Genomic DNA, 20,973 nt, shown 5'->3' with positions numbered 1-20,973 from the left:
AATAAATATAGAATTGGGAACATGAATTTGCAAGTGCGTTTTAATGACATTAGAAAAATAAATAAATAAATTTATGCTAATAATGAGGAAAAGGGATAGTGCTAACTTAGAAAAAAAAATTGAAAGTGGCAGCCTTATAAACTAGTATTATTTGTTTTTTTTTCTTAAAACATCCCCTGCACTAATTCTATTCAACCCATAATTATTTACCCCAAAGTTTTGTCATGTCACTATTTATTTGCCCCAATGGTTTGTAATACGGTTTACGATGAAAGGAAGAACCGGGACCTATTTATCAGCAAGAGCTTGCATGAAACTTTCACGCGCAGTTATTTGAAACGTCCCTAGTTTGGGGTTTGCGAAAAGTGAGAATTCAATAAAAACAATGGAAAAATACACTTGAAGAAAGATTTTAGCCATTTTAGTTTTAAGACTTGGCCGGTTCAAGGGGGACTCTTGCTTCTCTTTTGAATCATTTGAGTTTTGATACTTGGCCGGTTCAAGAGGGACCCTTGCTTCTCTTTTATTAAAACTGGTTCAAGACAGATCCGGCAATTTTTGTTAGAGACATGACCGGTTTCTGGCCCGAAAGAGCAAATCTACTTCCTTTCATATATCGGAAAGGGGCATGGGTACCCCTCTTTCGGGCAAAAGTCAACTCCGAAGGAATTTCCTTTATTCAAACCGGTTCAAGACAGATCCGGCTGATTTTCTTAGAGACTTGACCGTTTTAATGGCGTACCCATGCCCCTTTCCAATATATGAAAGGAAGTAGATTTGTTCCCTCGGGCAAAAGGTGGACTTCGAAAGAATTTTTAGAGAAACTCATACGATGATTGTATTATGTTGAGGTTCTATTTTTTTAAATTTTTTTAATCTTATTTAACTTTCAATTTGAAGTCTAACTTTTAAACAACCTAACGTACAAAAAAGCTGATGCATCTAGGTAGGTCGAAATTCTAATTTCCAAACCACCCAAAACATAGAAAAACTATGTGTTTGAGCTGTTTGAAATATGGACTTTAGAGCAACAAAAAGAAATAACCATTGGGTAGTTTGATAGTCCAACTTTCAAATTGTTTAAATACGTTTATGTTCTTCAAGCACTTGTAGAGTGCATGTGGATTCTTTTTTACTTTTGTCTTTCGTCGAGAAGTTCACATTTCAAATTTTGGAGTTCTAAAAATGCTCTTAGATAGGATTTTAGCGGATGTCCAAAATGCTCCTACAGGGGCATATAATTTTTTTTTTATTAGGATCAATGCAAAGTATGTATGAGTTTTTCACACGTGTGATGCATGATATTTAACATGCTTTGAGTGTGAATAGGCATTTGTTTGCATTCTCTATATGCAGTTGCCTTGCCGAGCCAACTTTTTATTTGAAGTTGGATGTTTTGTAGTTCAAGTCTCATTGTTGAAGAAGTTGCTTTTAGCTTAGAACATTGGACGAGACTGAAGGTAACTTGATAATAAATTATTTCTATTTTTAATTATTGAATTTTTTTTATAAATATATTTTATCAACATAAAGTGCTTTTTTTATAATTCAATATTCAAATGGATTTCTATATTAAATTATTTAATTTAATTTCAACATAAAAGTTAATATTTATTTGTTACATAATATGATTAATTAATATTGGATTTCTATATTACGATGAATTTATCTTTCTTGTTTCCTTAAAAACTGTCATTTATGGGATTTTGGAGATCATAGTACTTGTAAGAGTATTTTGAATTTAAGGAGAACACTCGTTATATTTTTTATGCAATGTTTTAAACTTGGATCAGGCTGTAGCCGAGTAACTCAGCTGAGTCTGGGTGGGACTCGAACGAGTCTGGTACAAGACCAGAAAATATTAAAAATTCAAAATATTTAATTTTTATTAAAGTCAGCAAGAAGTAAATTAAGTAATAGAAATGATTAATCTATAAAAGTCTAAAAAAGTATATAAACCATGAAATATTTTAGAAAAATAAAAACAATTCTATAACATTGGACCAGAGATATGTTCCCAAGTCATCATTAGAACAATATATATCATATAAATACAGTGAAGAAGATTCTTTAATATTTTATGAGTTTTTAGTCGATTAGATCAAGGTCGAGTTGCCTTGGAATTTGCCTCGGCCAAGACCTTGAACACTGCTTTTTTCGATGTAGTTGAGGCTTTCGGTCTCCTGCCTGATATATATACATGCACAGGTACATATACAATTTGCAATTACAATGGACTTATATCCTGTGTAAATTTCCAAACTAGTAATGTATGATAAAGAAAAATTCCATTTGGCGTCAGTGTTTTGGTAGCTTCAAATCGATTATATGAAAAGAACCTCATTTAACATATGAACTGGTTCTCTTAAAATTTGGATAGTTTAATACTCACTTTTAATTTTTTCTATCTTTTTCAAAAAAATTTTAAAATCCCCAAGGCATAAATCGATTCATAAAAATCCATTTTTCATAAATTTTCAATTTCTGTTGAATGTGTTTTGCTTCAATCATTCTTTATATGCTTTTCATATTTTAGTTGATTTTTTTTTGTATATTTTTTTATCTGTTTAACACTTTTTTGATGGCTCAGGATTTGTCCGATTAAAGCAGTTGAATCGGCCAGTTTACTGATTAGGCCAGTTAAACCATTTTTAAGCCATGTCCGATTAACCGTTTCGGTTTGATTTTGCAAATATTGATTTACATACAATATCTTAGGTGTTGTTTGAATGTTGGTCTGATTTTACGAACAGTATCGTTTGAATGTTTCTTAATGCTTACATATACACATAGATAGCTATAAGAAAATTGCATGAGTAATTCTTGATAATGTTACCAATATGTTTACTTCATTGGTAATTACATGTTTAGTTGTTAAAAGTCGTTACCAATATGTTTGTACATGTTTGGTAAGTATATGTTTTTTTTTTTTTTTTTTTTGTATTGTTGCGATATCTTGGAAATCAAATTTTGCTGTTTATTTAATCGATGAAACTGGTGAAGGAATAATTGACTAACCTATGTTAGTGTTTTTAGTTGGCTAATGGAGTGGTTGTTATTATTTTTATTTGGCTAAATAAATATTTTTTTTATAGGTTGAAGAATCCTAAAATACAGTGAGAAATGTAGACTGATTCCTGTTTGTTCATCTATTATTTTGTGGGTGAGTTCTTATTTTATCTCACCTATAGCAACAAATTAGACTTGTCAATTAATATTATGGTTTTTTTATATTAAGATCAATTCATCTTACTTTTTTTTTCTAAAAAAACTATTATTTATGGGATTTTGGAAATGATATATATCTGGAAGAATGTTTTGAATTTAAGGAGAAGACTCTCGTGTTTTTTTTTTATGCAATGTTTTAAAACTTGGATATGACAAAAAAAACTATTATTTATGGGATTTGGGAGATGATATATATCTGGAAGAATGTTTTCGATTTAAGGAGAACACTCTCATTGTTTTTTTCTTTATACAATGTTTCAAAACTTGGATCTGGCCTTGGTAACTCGACTGGATGGTCCTATACAAAACTAGAAAATATTAAAAATTTCAAATATTTATTTTATTTTTGTTAAAAATAATTAAAAATCAGCAAGAATTGATTAAATAATATAAATGATTAAACATATCTATAAAAGTCTAATAAAGTATATAAAAGGATTATTGAAAATTTTCAAATAATAGAAATGATTAAAAACATCTATAAAAGTCTTATAAGTATATAAAAGGATTATTGAAAATTTTCATTTATACCATGAAATATTTTAGAAAAATAAAAACAATTCTAAAAAATTGGAGCATGTAATGAGATATGTTCCAAAATCATCATAAAAACTATATACATCATGTAAGGGTGTGGTTTCTATAAGGTTGCAACCTTAAACAACATTTAAGAGGCACTTCCAATATATAAGTTTGGAGTAAAAAATTCATAAGATTGTCTAAAAATTTATTTTTATATTTAATTATAAAATTTTAAACTCTAAAAATGGTTAAAATCAAGTGCTTCTATAAACATATGAAAATATTGAAAATAGACGGTCAAGATAATATGTTGCAAGATGTACTATTTTTGAGACTCAAAATCTTTTACTTTTCATATTCATATATCTCAATGTCGAGATGAACAATTAAAGGGTTTTTCAACATTAAAGCAACTTTTTCCGATAAGATTTTTTAGGTGCATCTGTAATTCTATATTTTTAGGTTGCAACCTTTATGTATTTATAAATCATACAATGAAGAAGATTATTTAATAAATTTTATGAGTTTTTAGTCAATTATAACAAGGTGAAGTTGCTTTAGAAATTGCTTTGACCAAGACCTTAAATACTACTTTTTTTGATGTAGTTGAAGTTGTCGGTCTCTGATACATTCAAATGTCCATATACAATTTTTCGATTACAATGGACTTTTAACTTATGTAAATTTTCAATCTAATAATGTATGATAATGGAAAATTCGACAGAGTTTTCTAACTTCAAATCAATTATCTGAAAAGAACCATATCTCACATTTGAACTTGTTCTCTTAAAATTTAGATAGTTTATCTCAAATTGTTGAACAATTTTCATCAGTTCCTAGTGGACTACACAGAATAGTTAAATCACATCTCACACGTGAACCCGTTCTCTTAAAATTTAGATAGTTTATCTCAAATTGTTGCACAATTTTCATCTGTTCCTAGTGGATTACACATAACAGTTGACTCACAAGAGGAAGCAAAGCTTGCTATAATTTTCAGTTCCTATTGGATTACACATGAGATGCTGCATAAAAAGCTTACTAAACCACCGCCATCAGATATTATTGAGTACTTATATCAAGTTTGAAAAGAATTTTAATTGTTCTATAATATATAGAATACACTATGCTATTCGAAAAAAAAGATAGATAAGATCAAAATAGGTAATCATTTTATGGAACACTATTTGGATCACTCTCCGAGGCGATCTAATTTATGGCCGAACTCACTAGATTATCATTTACATACAATATGTTAGGTATTGTTTGAATGCTTCTTAATGCTTACACGATGATTTGGTCATACTTGTAGCTATAAGAAAATTCCATGAGAATTATTTGTAGTTGTTAAAATTGTTACCAATATGTATGTTGTTTAGTTAACTGGTCAACGAAGAATTGGCCAACTTATGGAGTGGTTATTGTTTTAATTTGGCTTTATAGTTGTTAAAATTGTTACCAATATGTATGTTGTTTAGTTAACTGGTGAAAGAAGAATTAAAATTGTTACCAATATGTATGTTGTTTAGTTAACTGGTGAAAGAAGAATTGGCCAACTTATGGAGTCGTTATTGTTTTAATTTGGCTAAGCTTTAAAAAAAAATTGTTTTTATTTGTCTAAATAAATAATTTTTTATAAGTTGAAGGAAGATTTAGGTAATTTCAATGCAAAATGGTGCAATGTATAGTGATTCTCTGTTCTTTTATCCAAAAATTCTTATCTTACCATAATAGGTGTCACAAAAAATAGTATATTCTGAATTTCAAATTTCTATGGAATAAAGGGTATATCAAATACGATTTTCTTTTATTATACATAAATAATTTATATCATTTCCCTTTCGTATAAATATAAATAATCTATATCTATTTATTGACCTAAACAACATATTTATACAAATAAATAATTTATATCATTTCCCTTTTTGATAAATATAAGTAATCTATATCTAGTTATTGATATAAACAATATATTTATACAAATAAAAATATACTATATTTATTGTAGTATGGAGCGGAAAGATGAGTCTTTATCAATGAATGAAAATTTGTTATTCGATGTATTTTAATTAATCAATAATAACTATTAAATATATATTAATAATATTAATATTATGGCAGATATGGCATTGGAATTGGATTCATCTTCTATTATAATATCGAAATTCATCAAACTAAACAAATATATCCAGATTTAAAAGAAAGATCGCCTTCAGTACTAAAAAACAAATAGAAGTGAGTATTTGTTCTATCGGTGGATAGTTGATCTACTTTAATGCCAATGTTTAAAAACTTCGTCGAATTATATTTTTGGTGAAACATGATTTTTTTTCCTGCACTTTTATAATATGATTTTTTTAGTATAATTCAATTTTTAATGAAGTCAAGATTTTATATCCCATTAATATAGTATAATTCAATTTTTAATAGAGTCAAGTTTTCACATTCTATTAATATAAAATAGTTTATTTCTTCACTTTTGTAATATGATTTATAGTATCATTCAATTTTTAATGAAGTCAAATTTTCATGGGAAAAGTTTATATAGTGCCAAGGCTCTAAACAATCAAATTCGAGCTTACCTCAAAAATTTTACTAGAAGATATTGTTTTGATGCCCAAATATCCTCAAATTCATCTCGATATCAAGATACATGGACATGAATAAAAAAATAAATTTCAAGTTTTGGAAATAGTATATTTTGTAACACACTTTTAGATCGTCAAATTTTAAGATTTTCAAGTTTTCATAGATCTCTCAATCTATATTATTTTTAAAGCTTTAAACTTTATAAATAAAAATGAAAATATATTTTAAGGCTATCGAAAAGATTTATGATATTGAAACCATATTTCTTGACACTATTTGAAAATAGGCTCTAATTTGATTGTTTAAAGCCTAGGTTCTCTATAAACTGCACCCAATTTTCATATCCCATTAATATAAAATAGTTTGTGATATCCCTATGTAGCAAGCCTATACTATCCTTTATAGTATCATTCAAATAAAAAATCGATAGTGTCATTCAATTAAAAAATGGACATGGTTTTTACGAGTCCTGGCTCAGATATATATATATATATATATATATATATATATATATATATATATATATATATATATATATATATATATATATATATATATATATATATATATATATATATATATATATATATATATATATATATATATATATATATATATATATTGAATTTTAATTTTTTTTACCAATCTAAATCACTTGAAATTTTAGACGTATGTTCTTTTTATCAAAGCCGACTTAATAAAATAATAATAATCTGTAAAAATAAACTTGATCAAAATACCCCCGAAACTTTACGGGGCTATTTGGTTAATTTTTTAATATAAAATTTTTTTTGTGATATTTTTTGAAGATTCAGCTATTTTTTTAATGAACACACACCTAAAATTTCAAGTGATTTGGATTTTGTAAAAAAAAAATTAAAATTCAAATACTATCGTGCATCCATGATCGTCAGATCGGCCCAAATTCAATATGAGTTGTTGAGCTTATTTTTACGTGTGAGCCCACTGGCTCACATGATCATTTTCCTTTATATATAGACGTACGTCCATCTTCATGATCTACATTTGTGATGGATTTTGGATTTATATATATTCTATGGAGAAAATGAATGTGTAAAAAAAAAACATTTTTAAAAGCTAAAAATGATCATTTTGCAAGTAAGTTTTTTGAGAGAGATTACAACTCTACCTTTTTTTTTGAGGGAGATTACAACTCCACCTCTAACTTTTACGTGATTCGGGTAGCCGAGTCTAAGCTCTACTAATATTAATGATGATGAATCATGTCCATCCTCTATCGGTATCGTGCCCTTCCATCTCATTATTGTGGATCATAAATCCTTATGGACTGCCCATCTTATCAATTGGCTCTTAAATCCTTATGGACGATGTGGCTCATAAATCCTTATGGACTTTCCATCTTATCAATTGGCTCATAAATAGAGTCAAGAAATGTGGTTTTAATATTGAAAATTTTTGTAATAGTTTTAAAATATATTTTTATTTTTTATAAAGTTAAAAACTTGAAAATCTTGTAAATTGACATCTAAATATGCCTTATAAAATACGCTATTTCCAAAACTTGAAATCTATTTTTTTTCTCATGTTGCATCTTGACGTAGAGATGATTAATTTGAGGATATTTGAGCATAAAAACAACCTCTTCTAGTTAAATTTTTGAGGTAGGCTCTAATTTGATCGTTTAGAGCCTTGGCTCTATATAAACTTTTTCCATGTATTATTGATACAAAAAAATACGTAAAATCATAAAAATCGAGTTAAATTTTGCATTGTGAGCCTTTGGCGAACGGTTAATTTAACTTCTGTTTAAACTTCATTTAAAGATGCGTGGAATTGTAAATGGTTTAGTTTTTCTTTTTCAGCTTAACAACAAGCCCTTTTTTTATTTAGAAACAATATACAAAAAAATAATATACAAAGAGACTATTTACTTTTTAAAATGTTTATTTAAAAACAATATACAAAGAGACTATTTACTTTTAAGATGTCATAATTACTTATGTCTATAAGTATTTTAAATGGGGCGGTTATAAGTGTATTCAGTTTAAAAATTCGTTACACACCTTAAAGATGTCTAGACTCAATTTAAAAAACTTTTTTTTGAAACCGACTCAATTTTAAAAACTATTTTTTGAACTTCGCCTAATGACTGATATGTCAATGGTTTGGATTTTTTAAAGTTGTCTAGACAACATTTAAGAAACAATTTTTTGAACTAGTCAATGGTTTAACTGATGTGGCAATGATTTGGATTAGGTTTTAACAATCATGAACCATCATGAGATCAGAGCAGAGGAGAAAAACAGACGAGAGGAACAACTGATGTGTCAATGGTTTGGATTAGGTTCAAACAACTATGAGAACAAAATCAGACGAAGAGGAACCTACTATACAACCACAATCATCAAAAGGGAAGCGTTGAAAAACAATTAGGCCACCGACACAAGACCACAATCATCAGAAGGAAGGGAAACGTTTAAATACAACCACAATCATCAGAAGGGAAGCGTTGAAAAACAATTAGATCATAGACACAAGACCACAATCATCGGAAGGGAAGCACTGAAAAAACAATTAGACCACAAGCAAATAAAAAACAATTAGACCACAAACACAAGCAAATGAAAAACAAGACCACCGACACAAGCCAATGAAAAACAATTAGACCAAATGGGGTCAGAAGTGAGCGTTTAAAAACAATTAGACCACAGACAATCAAATGAAAAACAATTAGACCACAGACACAAGCAATCACAATCATCAAAAGGAAGCGCTGAAAATAATTAGACCACACAAGCAAATGAAAAACAATTAGACCACAAACACACGCAAATGAAAAACAAGACCACCGACCCAAGCAAATGAAAAACAATTAGATCAAATGAGGACAAGAGTTGAACGACAAGAATCCCAGAGCAGAATACTGGTTTATGACCTCCTTGTATGGTTAATAGTCTAGTAGTATACAATCCATTATATTTAATAGGATCACGTGCTGATTCTTTAAGATCGAGCGCATTAACCAAGCACTTGTTGATCATTGCATGAAACCACAACGGTTCAACTACCACTATGAAAGCATTAACGAAGCACTACCACTATTATTGTATAAAAAGGGGTACAATTTGCATACGGATGCATCCATAAGTGTAAAGACAAAATGTGCCTTCAAAATGGCATATAATTTTGATGTAAAATATTTTTAGGATTCTCTCAAAATCTATTTTTATATCTAATTATAAAATTTTAAATTTAAAAAATAGCTTTTATAATTATAAATTTAAAAAATAGCTAAAATCAAGTAGATCTATAAACATATGAAAATCTTGAAAATAAACATTGTAGATAATATGTGGTAAATGCACTATTTCTAAGACTTAAAATCATTTTATTTTTCATAGTCATACATCTCGATGTCAAGATAATCAATCAAAGGGCTTTTCAACATTAAAACTACCTTTTCCGATGGATATTTGAGAGGCATCCGTTCATTTCATTATTCAACATATGGATAATGATCTCAAAACCCTCAATATGGAATACCCAACTCCATATGGATAGTGATCTCAAAGACCTCAATATGGAATACACAACTCTTAACTTGGTGATGTAATATGGAGTACACAACTCCATATGGATAATGATCTCAAAGACCTCAATATGGAATACACAACTCTTAAATTGGTGAAGTTCTTTCAAGTGTATTGTAAAGATGGTAGTGGATATACCTTATTCATTTGTGTTTTAAGATCTACTGGGAGATTAGGATCTAATAGGAGATTAGGCCTATGTGGAACATTTGAAGTGCGCAAAAACTCACTGCTGTCCAAAATAAAATTTCACAAATGATGAGACACACTTTATTTATTGGATTTCACAATAAGTCCAAAATAAAATTTCTCAAATGTTACGACACACTTTTATCTATTGAATTTCACAACAATGACTACAACTGATTGTGATCTCTTTGTACAGAAAATAAATAATCTCCTACTCCTACTCCTACTACACAATGCCAATAATAGAAAAGATACCTAAAATGTTCGGGCAAATGCTTCATACTTCAAACTCATTTTTCCTACACAAAGATGTTGGATACTATTTAGCATATCATTCACAAGCTAACTTTTCATCGTTTCATTAAGCACTACGGGTATTGTCAGCCTATAAAATCAGTCCATCCCAGAATAACAACAATAAAAATTACAAACTTAGATTTTTTGGGCTCCTTGAAGATTAAATTTTTAGGGTTAAACAAACCATTTATTTTTGGTACAAAGTCACAATCACTTTAACCATTGGATGTGAAATTCAATAAATGAAAGCACGTAACATAGCCGAGACATTTTATTTTGGAATTTATCCCCAAATAATAACACATCCTCAACCATCCAATTTCAAATCTAACAATCAACGATGATTGTGACAAAGTTAAACAGTCTCATTAGATAAATTCCCTCACCACGAGGAAGATGGGACAACTTAAATCAGAAGGCAAAATACAATACCTAAGCAAATAAACTCAGAAAACAACCAACTATAATCAATCCTTCAGAGACAATTTCTCAAACGTCTGATCCCTGCCATGGATACCAAAACGTTAAAGAAAAAACGGGTCATAATAAAATCAAACGAAAGGCAATTTCAGGCATTGTCCTCACACTACGGCATAATTGATAGTCTGTATGAGATAAGCTAAGCCACATTGGCATTTGAATAAATTGTTAAGAGATGGAAAAATCACATCGAAAATTAAAACATTTAACATCCGGCTCAAAAAATGAAAGCATCCTCACAAAAAAAAAACCGACATTAAGACCTTGGTAGCTGCCTAAACTAATGGAAGAGAACCAGAACCTTTATTGAAGCAAATTCTAATTCATCCTCCTAATCATCTCGTTGATGTAATGCTCGCGGTTTCCGGCATCACCGCCTTCAACATAATGGTTCCTCTTCTTTTTCAGACCTCCTAGTGGAGCACTTAATTGGAAAGGCCACAAAAAGTTGTTTGCCTCCTTGAAATGAGGTCCAACTGTCATTATCTCATGAATGAGATCTTCGATGCAGATAATGCAAAATTTACCCAAGGCCTGCAATAAAAGTTTTAATAAGGAGATCACATAGATTAAAATCAAATACATGGTTTCTTCAACTAAAGTTTTGAAGAACGACTTTATGCATAAGATCGATACCTCTTCAATGATGGAATTGTCGGTTAATGCAGTTCTCTGATGATTCAATTTCCCATAGCCTCTCTTGTAAATCAGTTCTCTAACACTCTTCAAATTAGGATACCTACAGCATGCACAAGCCAATATATAAGTGAGACAATAAAAAAACACCAGGTCACGAGGATGATTTCGAAGGTGATGAAACATACCCATAAGTTACATAAGGCTCAACCCTATGCAGCATATTCATAGTTGCCTTGTTCACTTTGAGGAAGACACCATTAAATATCTGCCAGGATATACAGTAATACAGCATCATGTCAAGACTGACCATACAAAGTTATAACCACCTCACGGGTAGAAGGCAACCCTTACCTGCCTCAAACGCAAAAGCTGCAAAATCTTCCTGGTCTTTGGGTGCATGGCATTGATACTGAGAGAAGAAAAGAAAAAAGAAGTGGAAATATGAGATTACATATTACAAACAAAAGGGTTTCAATCAAAATTTGTAGATGGAGAAAAATATGAGCAGACTAAAGTTTGAAATAAGGACACATTAATGTAGTAAGGGTGCAAACATCAAGCAATAACTTGACTTCTTGTTTGAATCATAAACATCTAACTAAATGATCAAATTTATATCCCAGATGCTATTAAATAATGGGAGATATCAGTCTTCACAAACTCTTTCCTACTTCTGGAATGCCAGAAGGAAGGCAAGATAGGGAGGAGTTTTCCAAATTCTGATCAACAGTAGAATGGGGTTGAAGTTTGCAAAGAAAGGACTGGCTCTAGAGAAATTCCAGATAGAGACACAAGTGCTGCTAAAATATGAGTAACCAAAAAGTACATGGCAGGAAATTTTTTTTTTTTGGACCAAAACCCAGGAAACGAATAGAGATAACAAGCATGGAAACTCAACCACCAACTCAAAGAGTTATCCATAACTAAAAAGACAGACAGGGAAGTCTCAGCCTAATGGAACATGAAATGCACCATATAGCCGAGGCTTTAGGTTCCGTGTTTAGTCCAACAGGGAGAACCATTAAAGCTGTTGCTGAAGACATGGGAAACGAGACAGAGAATGTACGGCAAGGGAAGTATGGTGTAAGGTCCAGCATGCAAAAAAGAATTTTGATAACCTATATACCATAGACAACAAGCAGAATAATGGCTACATGTAGAAGCCATTGTTCCTCCACTTTGAGAGGACAGGAATAGCTCATCTCATCCAACAATCATTGAGAACAAACAGCAGAGACATAGCCCATAATAATCCCAAATTAACAAAGCTCTAAGAAGTAGGAAAGAGAATAAGTAGTGAGATATTGGGAGCAGGAAGAGAACCACGTATAATTATAGTTTGTACTTGAAAATCAAGGAGGTTGAGAGGATGGATCTAATTGTTGGCACAATAAAATTAAAACCCTACCAGACAGAATAAAGACATAGACCCCTAGAAAAATGAACTTGTCTAGCTCCAATGGAATATGGGCACGACAGGATCAGATTATTAATGGACATCAGTACTAGTATGCTGGCAGATACTTGATTTCTGTGATAAGTCTTATTGGAGGAAATCTCAAGTTGTTGATGATGTAGGAAAAGAACAAAAGAAGTAAAAGGAGAGAGAATCTACCCTCTCTCTAGGCATAATAGGGAGCTCACACAGAAGGGTGGGAGATTTGGCCCCCTCCCCAAGCTTGCAACGAATTCCACCCCCAAAAAAGGATATTTTCGCAATACCCAAAATCATTTCTTCTTCTCTATCTTTTCCTTGTGCAACACTTTCACAATTATAGGAGAAAAAAACTATAAAACCCTGACTTGCCCTACATAAAAACCATAAGGATCATTTCCTGATTTTCAAAAAGCTACCTAGGTGACTTTACTTTCTACCATTTACCAACATGAGGGGCAATATTTGATCAACAAATACACCTATCGTCACCTATACATATGTCTCAAATGAAATTCGCAAGAAACGGGGATATAGCCATCAGTTATTAATCATGGAAAGTACAAAATGCATAATCCCTAAGGCGTTCTATTCTAAATCCTTGGAAAGCCGTCACTATAGTCAGGTATTGATGATGACAACGTGCTTACATACCAAAGCACATCAGCTTTTTTCTCTCTTTTGACAAATCAAAAGCACATCAGCATTAACAATAAAAAATTTAAATCTTTTTTTACGAAATGTTTGTCAATTTCTTCCACCAAATAGCGATTTGCAACATATATTACATTACACAAACGCTAATGAAGATTTACATCACAAATAAAACAAAACAAAGTCCATTTTTGGAAGTATACAACAACATTGTAGAAATATTCAAATAGGTACTGCAGATCTTATAATGTCTCCATACTAGAATAGAGAACATACCCACGAATACGAATGATAAACAGCAATTTAGCCTCAGGGCTCACATAGAATCCACCTTTCAACTTGGCTTCTCGCTTTAATCTAACCAGTTCAAGCTCCTGGAAATCATGCAAGAAAATCACAATACCAATTGAATAAATACACGGCAAACAATCATTTGAAAGCCCCAAAAACAAAAATACATAAATCATGCAGAAAACATAGAACGCACTGAGTCACCTGCTCTTGATACTCCTTCGCATATTCTTGTGCCCTCTTAAACATCACTTTCCTGTTATCGGCATTTTTCTTCTTCTTGGCTTGAAGGGCCTTCTTCTTTGCCAGCACCCATTCCTCGCTCCTCTTCCTCTTCTTCAGCACAGATGCTGGAACAATGGCGCCAGTCTTGACCTCTTCTTCATCCATCCCTGTATAATACACCACTTACCAACATTTAAACCTGAGTCATGAAACCCCAATAACCAACTTCTGTGAGAATGAAATTCTTCATCAATAATCAAATCCAGTTCACCAAACCAAAACTCCGCAAAACACACATCCAGTTTGTTAATAAAAAGCGAAGATTCAAGTTGAAAAGTTCAAAATATATTAAACCCAAAATACAAAACCAAAATCAGAAACCAAGATGTCAAACCATCCCTACATAGCAAGTTGAGCTCCAAAACCATTATATTAAACCTGGGTGTCAAAATCCTCAATACCCAAATTTTCTGAGACAAACATATTAAATACAAAAGATGGAATTCTTCATATATAACCAACAACCCATATTAAAATTATTCTATAAAAAACCACTTAAGCATAACCAAATGGACAAAAATATCCATTTTCCAACAAAAAGGTCAAAATGATCGGTGGGAAATCCGACCATGAGGTCTGATAGAAGACACTGCAAAAAACCAATCTACCACTTAATTGAACTTAGGAACCCACATTATCAAACTCAGTTCCATTGCATCCTCATGTCAAATAAAAAACGAAAAAAGAAATGCAGTACAGCAAAATGTGAATCAGAAGCCATATGGATCATGATTAGAGTGATTCTCACATGAAAAGACAGTAAAAACAGAAAAATAAAATGGGATCCAAAGTTAGCTCAGTTCCTATATTCGGGTCTGAATATTAGAGTTTTAGAGAAGAAACCCTAACAAAAATATCACTATCTAGATTGCTCAAAACTAACATGAGTACAAGAATGACAAACAATATAAACTAAGGAACAATATGTATAATATGGTATGAATGATTGGAAACTCAAAAAAGATATTCAATTTCAATTTCAAAGATCCATCACTATAATGTAGCTTAGCATCAGGGTAATCAGCAGTAGGGGTGGCAATGGGTCAGGTCCTGTTGGACCTGGACCCCGACCTGGACCGGCCGGTTCCAAAATGATTGTACCCGTACCTGTACCCATGCCCGAGATTAGATTTTGGACCTGGGACCAGGACCCGTACCTACAAATCAAATGAAACAAATGCCATGAACTCTAAACAGTATACACTCGTTAGATTTACAATTGTTACAGAACAGGTGAACTAGAAAGCTCATATTTGAGGCAACGAAACAAGTTAGCACAATTGAAATGGAAAAAAAAATTTAAAAAAGGGAAAGGGGCTGGAGTCGTGGAGGTAGCACGCCACACCCTAGTCACCAATTTGTGATTTCCATTCCCACTACTAACACCACCCCATTAACACCTTCAAAAACCTAACTCCTAATCTACTTGAAAAAACGGGTAGGAGCCCGTCTTCTCCACTGAATTACCCAAAAAAACTAAAAATTAAAAAAACACAATTGAAGTAACAAAAAAGATTAATAAAATCCACTGAATTACCCAAAATGAAAAAACACAATTGAAGTAACAAAAAAGATTAATAAAACACAAGAGTTAAGCACACAGTTACATCCATTTAACAAAAATTGCATCCATCCATTCATCCATTTAACACAGTTACATCCATTCATTCATCGATTTAACAGTTACAATAAGGGACCGCAAATAAAAAGAAATACACCCATTTAACAAAATTGCTTCAATGGAGATGCAATTAATTTATGGGGAAAACACAAAGAAATAGAGAACTAGAGGGTTTCTGAAAGAGCGGTTTTCCAAAATACAGAGAAATAGAGAGAGAGAGAGAGAGAGGACATCAGATGAGAGAATAATAAAATATGGAAGAGAGAATCGAATGGAAAACAGATGAGAGAGATTTATCGATAGGAGAAATCTTTCAGATGAGAGAGGGGGTTGTATCTTACCTTCTTCCTTATTCGATTTAACGAGAGCAGAGAGACTGAGAGAGTGGTGGGACTAGGGTTTCGGGGGTTGGTCGCTGCCTGGCTGGACTTCGAATAGAGAGAAGGCGAGTGCTCAAAGAGTGAGAGAGGCAGTTTCAGAGGCGGTAGGGTTTGGCGTTTGGGGATTTACTGATTTAGGGTTGGACACGGTTTCTATGAGTCCACGGACTCACATGTAGAAATACGGCCCCATTAATAATATATTTTTGAAATAGAATTAAACTTAATTTTAAGGGAATATATAATCATAAACTTGTAGATTATTAATCTGTAAAAATAAGTAATTTTTTTTTAAAAAAAAGTAGGAATTACATTTTTTTAGAGAGCATATTTGAACTATTGATTTTGTTTTTTTCTAGATCTACACTTTCATTGGTGGATAGTGTAGATCTCCAAGCCCCCAAAGCAACAAATACGGGCTTGGACTCACCAAGCAATTCTCCTTTCCGATAAAAGAAAAGTTAAACCATGGGATACATAGTTTGATTAATTTGGGGTTAATTATAGTTAGGATATGGTTTAGTTGGACGATTACGATTTAAAGTGTTTTAATACTTTCTAGTAGTTTCTACCCTTAACCCCAAAAATATATATATATTTTCTTCCAAACCGACAAAGTCAAAAAATAATGTTCATATAGAGTCACGGTTCTAAACAATCAAATTAGAACCCACTTCAAAAATTTCACTAGAAGAGGTTATTTTGATGCACAAATATCATCAAATATATCATCTTGACATCAAGATACATGGAAATTGTACATCTTGTAACGTATTTTTAGACCGTCAATTTTCAAGATTTTCATAGATCAGCTCGATCTATACTAATTTTAAAGCTATCACAAAGATTTTCAATATTCAAACCACATTTCTAATATTCAAACCACATTTCTGAATAATATTTGAAGGTACATTTTTGTCACCTTTCCATCGCCCGCTGTCACACATACGAGTTCTTTAACCCAATCTATGCCGAACCGGCTTTTAGCACAAACGAAATGCCGGACCAGTTCTATATTAAAGTTGTGCCGGTTCGGCACATATTGGGCTCCCACTTGCTTAAAGAGAGAGAGTGGAAAACTCGAAAAAAAAAACAAAAAGAGGGTATTTTGGTTAAAAATAAGTAAACTATTATACTTGGGGGTGGTTGCATGTAAAAAAAAGCATTGAGGTTATTAATGTGATATGCTAGAAAGCACAATCCAATGCTATCCATAATTTTTCCTTTATTCTTCATTTTCAAAGTGATTTACCTACGAGCTTTAAAATTTTAGGTAAAATATAAAATGTTTTGCTTATAATTTTAGGTAAAATATAAAATGTTTTGCTTATAGGCAAAAATTACCAAGAAAGCCGGTCAACCTGTTTTTTTTTTTTTTTCAAAATTGCCACTCCGTCACAAAATTCGATTTGATTTTTCTTTTCTTTTTTAGTTTTTTTATTAGTAAGATAGTGCCCTAAGCCTTAAGGCCCTGCCTTACGAACAAAAAAAAAGTAAAAACTCAAAATTAAGTTAGATCGAGAGGCAATTTTGAAAAAAAAAAAAATGAGTTAGACCAACCTTCTTTATAATTTCCACCTGTGTATTTTATCTAAAATTTTAAAGTCCATACATAAATCACTCTCATTTTAGCATAAGAAATGGATGTCACATTTCTCATTTTTTCAGGTTTGATGATTGTTGCTTGCACCTACAAGTCAACCCACAACTAACACTGTCTCTCTCTTTCTCTCTCTCAACTGACCTCCATCCTCTATCTAAAAGTGAATAAACAAAGTGAGAAGATTACTTGAGATAGGTTTATTATAGTTCCCTTCTCTTCCCTTTGGCTATTCTCGGTTCATAGGATCAGGGAAGATGGTGCCCATATTGATAATTGGTTTCTCTCTCATCCCTCTCACTCTATACCTCCCACCATGTAGAAATCTGACCTTTCTTCTCTATAGGCTCTCTCTATGTTTTCACAACACCCTTCATGCCTCTCCAAGCACAATTTCTAGGGTCCACAGTCCACCACAAAGGTTTACAACAATGGGCTTCACACTTTGAAGGTTACACCCTCTTATTTCTTCTTTAATTTGAACAATGTTGGTGTTTTTTTAAAAAAAATTTCTATCAAAATATGTATTTTTGTTCTGCTGTGTTTTATGCAAATGTTTGATACAGTAGGCTGTGATCTAGAGATTTTGTCTTGGTTTTGTTTGGTTTGTTCTCTAGCTTTTTTAAATGCTTGTGGTGTAAGGCTTGGGGGTTTTGTTTGGTTTGTTCTCTAGCTTTCTTAAGTGGTTGTGGTGTAAGGCTTGGGAAGATATTAATGGCAGCCATTGTTCTCTCTCTCTATATGAGCATGTCTAAGATAGATTTGAGGTTAAGAAATGTATGACTTATCCCAGTGCTCGAAAAATTTTAATTGGCCTCAAAAACCAGTCAAGAACCAAGTCCAAATAACTGGTAAATCGGCCGGTTCAACCGGCTTAACAGGGCAAGTCGCGGCCAATCCAAAAAGGTTGTGAAATTGGGACCCCAAGTTTTAGCTGAAATTTGCTTGAGGACAACAAAACCATCAATTCTTGTGAATACATTCTATAAGATAATGTTTTTCTTTCATACTTTCAATTATGGTATAGCATCCACAGAGGGTGCACTAGTACCTGGTTCAGATTGAATCTCAGATCCATCTAAGAGCAACAAATTAATTTAATTTTTAATTTTATTTTATATTATTTATATTCACATAAAAATTGGGCATTTGTATGGGGCACACCCAATGAAAATTTAACAGAATAAAGTAAAAAAAAAATGACCAAAATACCTCTAACATATTCAGGGGTATTTTAGATAATTTTTTATTTCGATTAATTATTTTCTATTTTTCTTAAGTGTGTCCTATAAAGATGATGCTTGTACGTGTACGCCCCAATTTTTCATGTAAATATGATTTTTGTACAATATTACAAATAAAAAAATAAAATTGATTTGTGGCTGTCAAATTGAAACAGTACTTGTATACCAAGATGTGGATGCTATACTTTTCAAGAAATTTCCATACATTTCGCTTTTGAGAGGATAATCAAATTTATGGGATGCAACCTCCTCTTAAAATCTATAGAATGTGGGTCTAAATCAAACTACGGGAACAAGTTGAGTCATGGCCTATCAATAAAATTTACCATAGAGCCGATACGTTGTAAATCAAAACAAGAACACATATTCAGCCATACATGCTCACTATTTAATAATAATAACGATAGTAATGATAATAATAACAACAACAATGATAATAACCTACACATATTCAGCCATGACCTGTCAAATAAAACTCTAAAAAAAAAAAAAAAGTGATCTAAATCAAACTAAGGAAATAATTTCAGTCATTGGAATATCAAAATCTTCCATACATCTAGAACTATCGAACTAAGTAATTATCAATCATCTACATTAAGAAACCTATGCCCAAAATCATGACGAAACCTCCAGAAATTTTACCAAAATTTGGGCCTTCGAATGAAAGTGTGGAATGGAGAAGCGATGGAAATAAGACATCGGAGGAGACTGAACCATTGCCTTTGTATTTGAGCCTTAACTCCACTGGTAAAGGTTCACTCTCCTACGATTCTCACCCCCATACCCTCTAAATTTTCTCTCTCCTTGAAGCCATGAAGTGGTGGAATTGGAGAAGGTGATGATGTAAGACATCCGAGCAGATCGAGCCAGTAAAAGTTTAGTTGGGTAAACAATCCATGGTTCGATCTCCTCCGATTATCACTTTCACACCCTCTCTCTTAATGTTCTCTCTCTAGAACTTGAAACTCTCTCTCTTGCTCTCTGAAAAAAATTTAGGGGTGGTCTTGGAGAGAGACAAGATGAGGGATTGTTGTTGGAGTGGGTTCCAATTTATAGTAGTCGAAGACATTTTATGTAGTTCAAGGACAAGGTGCTGAAACATGCTAGTATTGTGAGTTCTCTCAAGCATGTGAAGTTGGTTCTTTTCAACATCATGCAAAAATCCCCTCTCTCTCTCTCTCTCTCTCCAATTTGACTGCAGGGAATTGTTGCATTGTATCCCTCTCTCCCCCTCAATTTGACTGCATGCGAAAAAGCCTCTCTCTAGTATATATCGTATAAGAAAGAGTACAGATTTTTCAGTACTTTTAGGACCCGGTTTCTATGCTGCCAAGCCTGCATATGTAAAAATGTGGGCCCCTTAATAAATTTATTTTTGAGATAGATTTTTTGACTTGATTTTTAAAGACATGTAATCTCTAACATAGAGATCATGAATATGAAAAAATAAATAAATTTTAAAAACTAAAAATAGTAAATTCTAATAAAAAAACATTTGAACAGTTAGTTTCCATTTTTTTAAGATAAAACATGGACGCTTTACAATTTTTGAACGGCATATGTAGTCATGCGGTCCAACCCACATGAAACAATTTTCTGTACTTTTATGTATAGATTCTTCTATGTATAAGAAAAAGTATACATAATTTAATACGTGATCCTTCTACCAAAGCTCAAAACAAAGGAGATACTTTTGAGTACATTTAAATGTTTATCTCTCTCTCCTCTCTCTATCTAAGGTGCTAAATGATAACATCCCCTCGAGAATCAAAACTCATGGTACACAAATTGTGGTTAGAATACTTGCAAACAAGGTTGAGAAAAAGAGTGATAACGGAATGGGGCTGACATTGGAAGGATGGAAAATACCAAAGAAAATCATACCACACAATTATATATATGTGTGTGAAAAATGATTTTCGTGAGCCTGCCAATTTATTGAATGTA

At 31.9% G+C, this 20,973-nt stretch overlaps 1 protein-coding gene and 1 long non-coding RNA gene across 5 annotated transcripts; one reads left to right on the top strand and one right to left on the bottom strand.

Moving 5' to 3' along the window:
• The first annotated feature begins 1,379 nt into the window (after window positions 1-1,379).
• On the top strand, window positions 1,380-4,665 carry LOC148781899 (uncharacterized). The gene is made up of 2 exons (XR_016055662.1): window positions 1,380-1,460; window positions 3,096-4,665. It is a non-coding gene; the product is annotated as an uncharacterized LOC148781899 (long non-coding RNA).
• Window positions 4,666-11,007: 6,342 nt separating this feature from the next.
• LOC18443412 (large ribosomal subunit protein uL30y) lies at window positions 11,008-16,257 on the bottom strand. Of its 4 annotated transcripts, none has more exons than XM_088866967.1 (8): window positions 16,144-16,257; window positions 15,253-15,338; window positions 14,101-14,288; window positions 13,882-13,979; window positions 11,868-11,925; window positions 11,702-11,781; window positions 11,514-11,616; window positions 11,008-11,411 (listed from the first exon to the last, which is right to left on the bottom strand). In XM_088866967.1, the coding sequence occupies exons 2-8, from the start codon at window positions 15,296-15,298 to the stop codon at window positions 11,196-11,198; spliced, it is 789 nt and encodes a 262-aa protein (XP_088723093.1). In that variant the 5' UTR covers window positions 15,299-15,338; window positions 16,144-16,257; the 3' UTR covers window positions 11,008-11,195. The 4 variants fall into 4 exon arrangements, with proteins under 4 accessions (XP_088723093.1, XP_011626738.1, XP_020528767.1 ...); XM_011628436.3 differs by having other exon boundaries at window positions 14,101-14,303; window positions 15,289-15,338; XM_020673108.2 differs by having other exon boundaries at window positions 15,289-15,338.
• Window positions 16,258-20,973: the final 4,716 nt, after the last annotated feature.

This window comes from Amborella trichopoda, chromosome 5 (genome assembly GCF_054954075.1).
Source record: "Amborella trichopoda isolate Santa Cruz 75 chromosome 5, AtrichopodaSantaCruz75HAP2 v2.0, whole genome shotgun sequence".
NCBI lineage: Eukaryota > Viridiplantae > Streptophyta > Magnoliopsida > Amborellales > Amborellaceae > Amborella > Amborella trichopoda.
Note: the sequence above shows the minus strand (reverse complement) of the source record. Positions and strands in the feature narration are given on the sequence as shown.

Excerpts from the sequence above, each read along its gene's own strand:
- LOC18443412 (XM_088866967.1), bottom strand. The coding sequence starts at position 15,298 with ATGGGTACAGGTACGGGTACAATCATTTTGGAACCGGCCGGTCCAG. Across the intron at positions 11,782-11,867 it reads AGCTTTTGCGTTTGAGGCAG|ATATTTAATGGTGTCTTCCT; the intron begins GTAAGGGTTGCC and ends ATATCCTGGCAG. Across the intron at positions 11,617-11,701 it reads GAGCCTTATGTAACTTATGG|GTATCCTAATTTGAAGAGTG; the intron begins GTATGTTTCATC and ends TGCATGCTGTAG.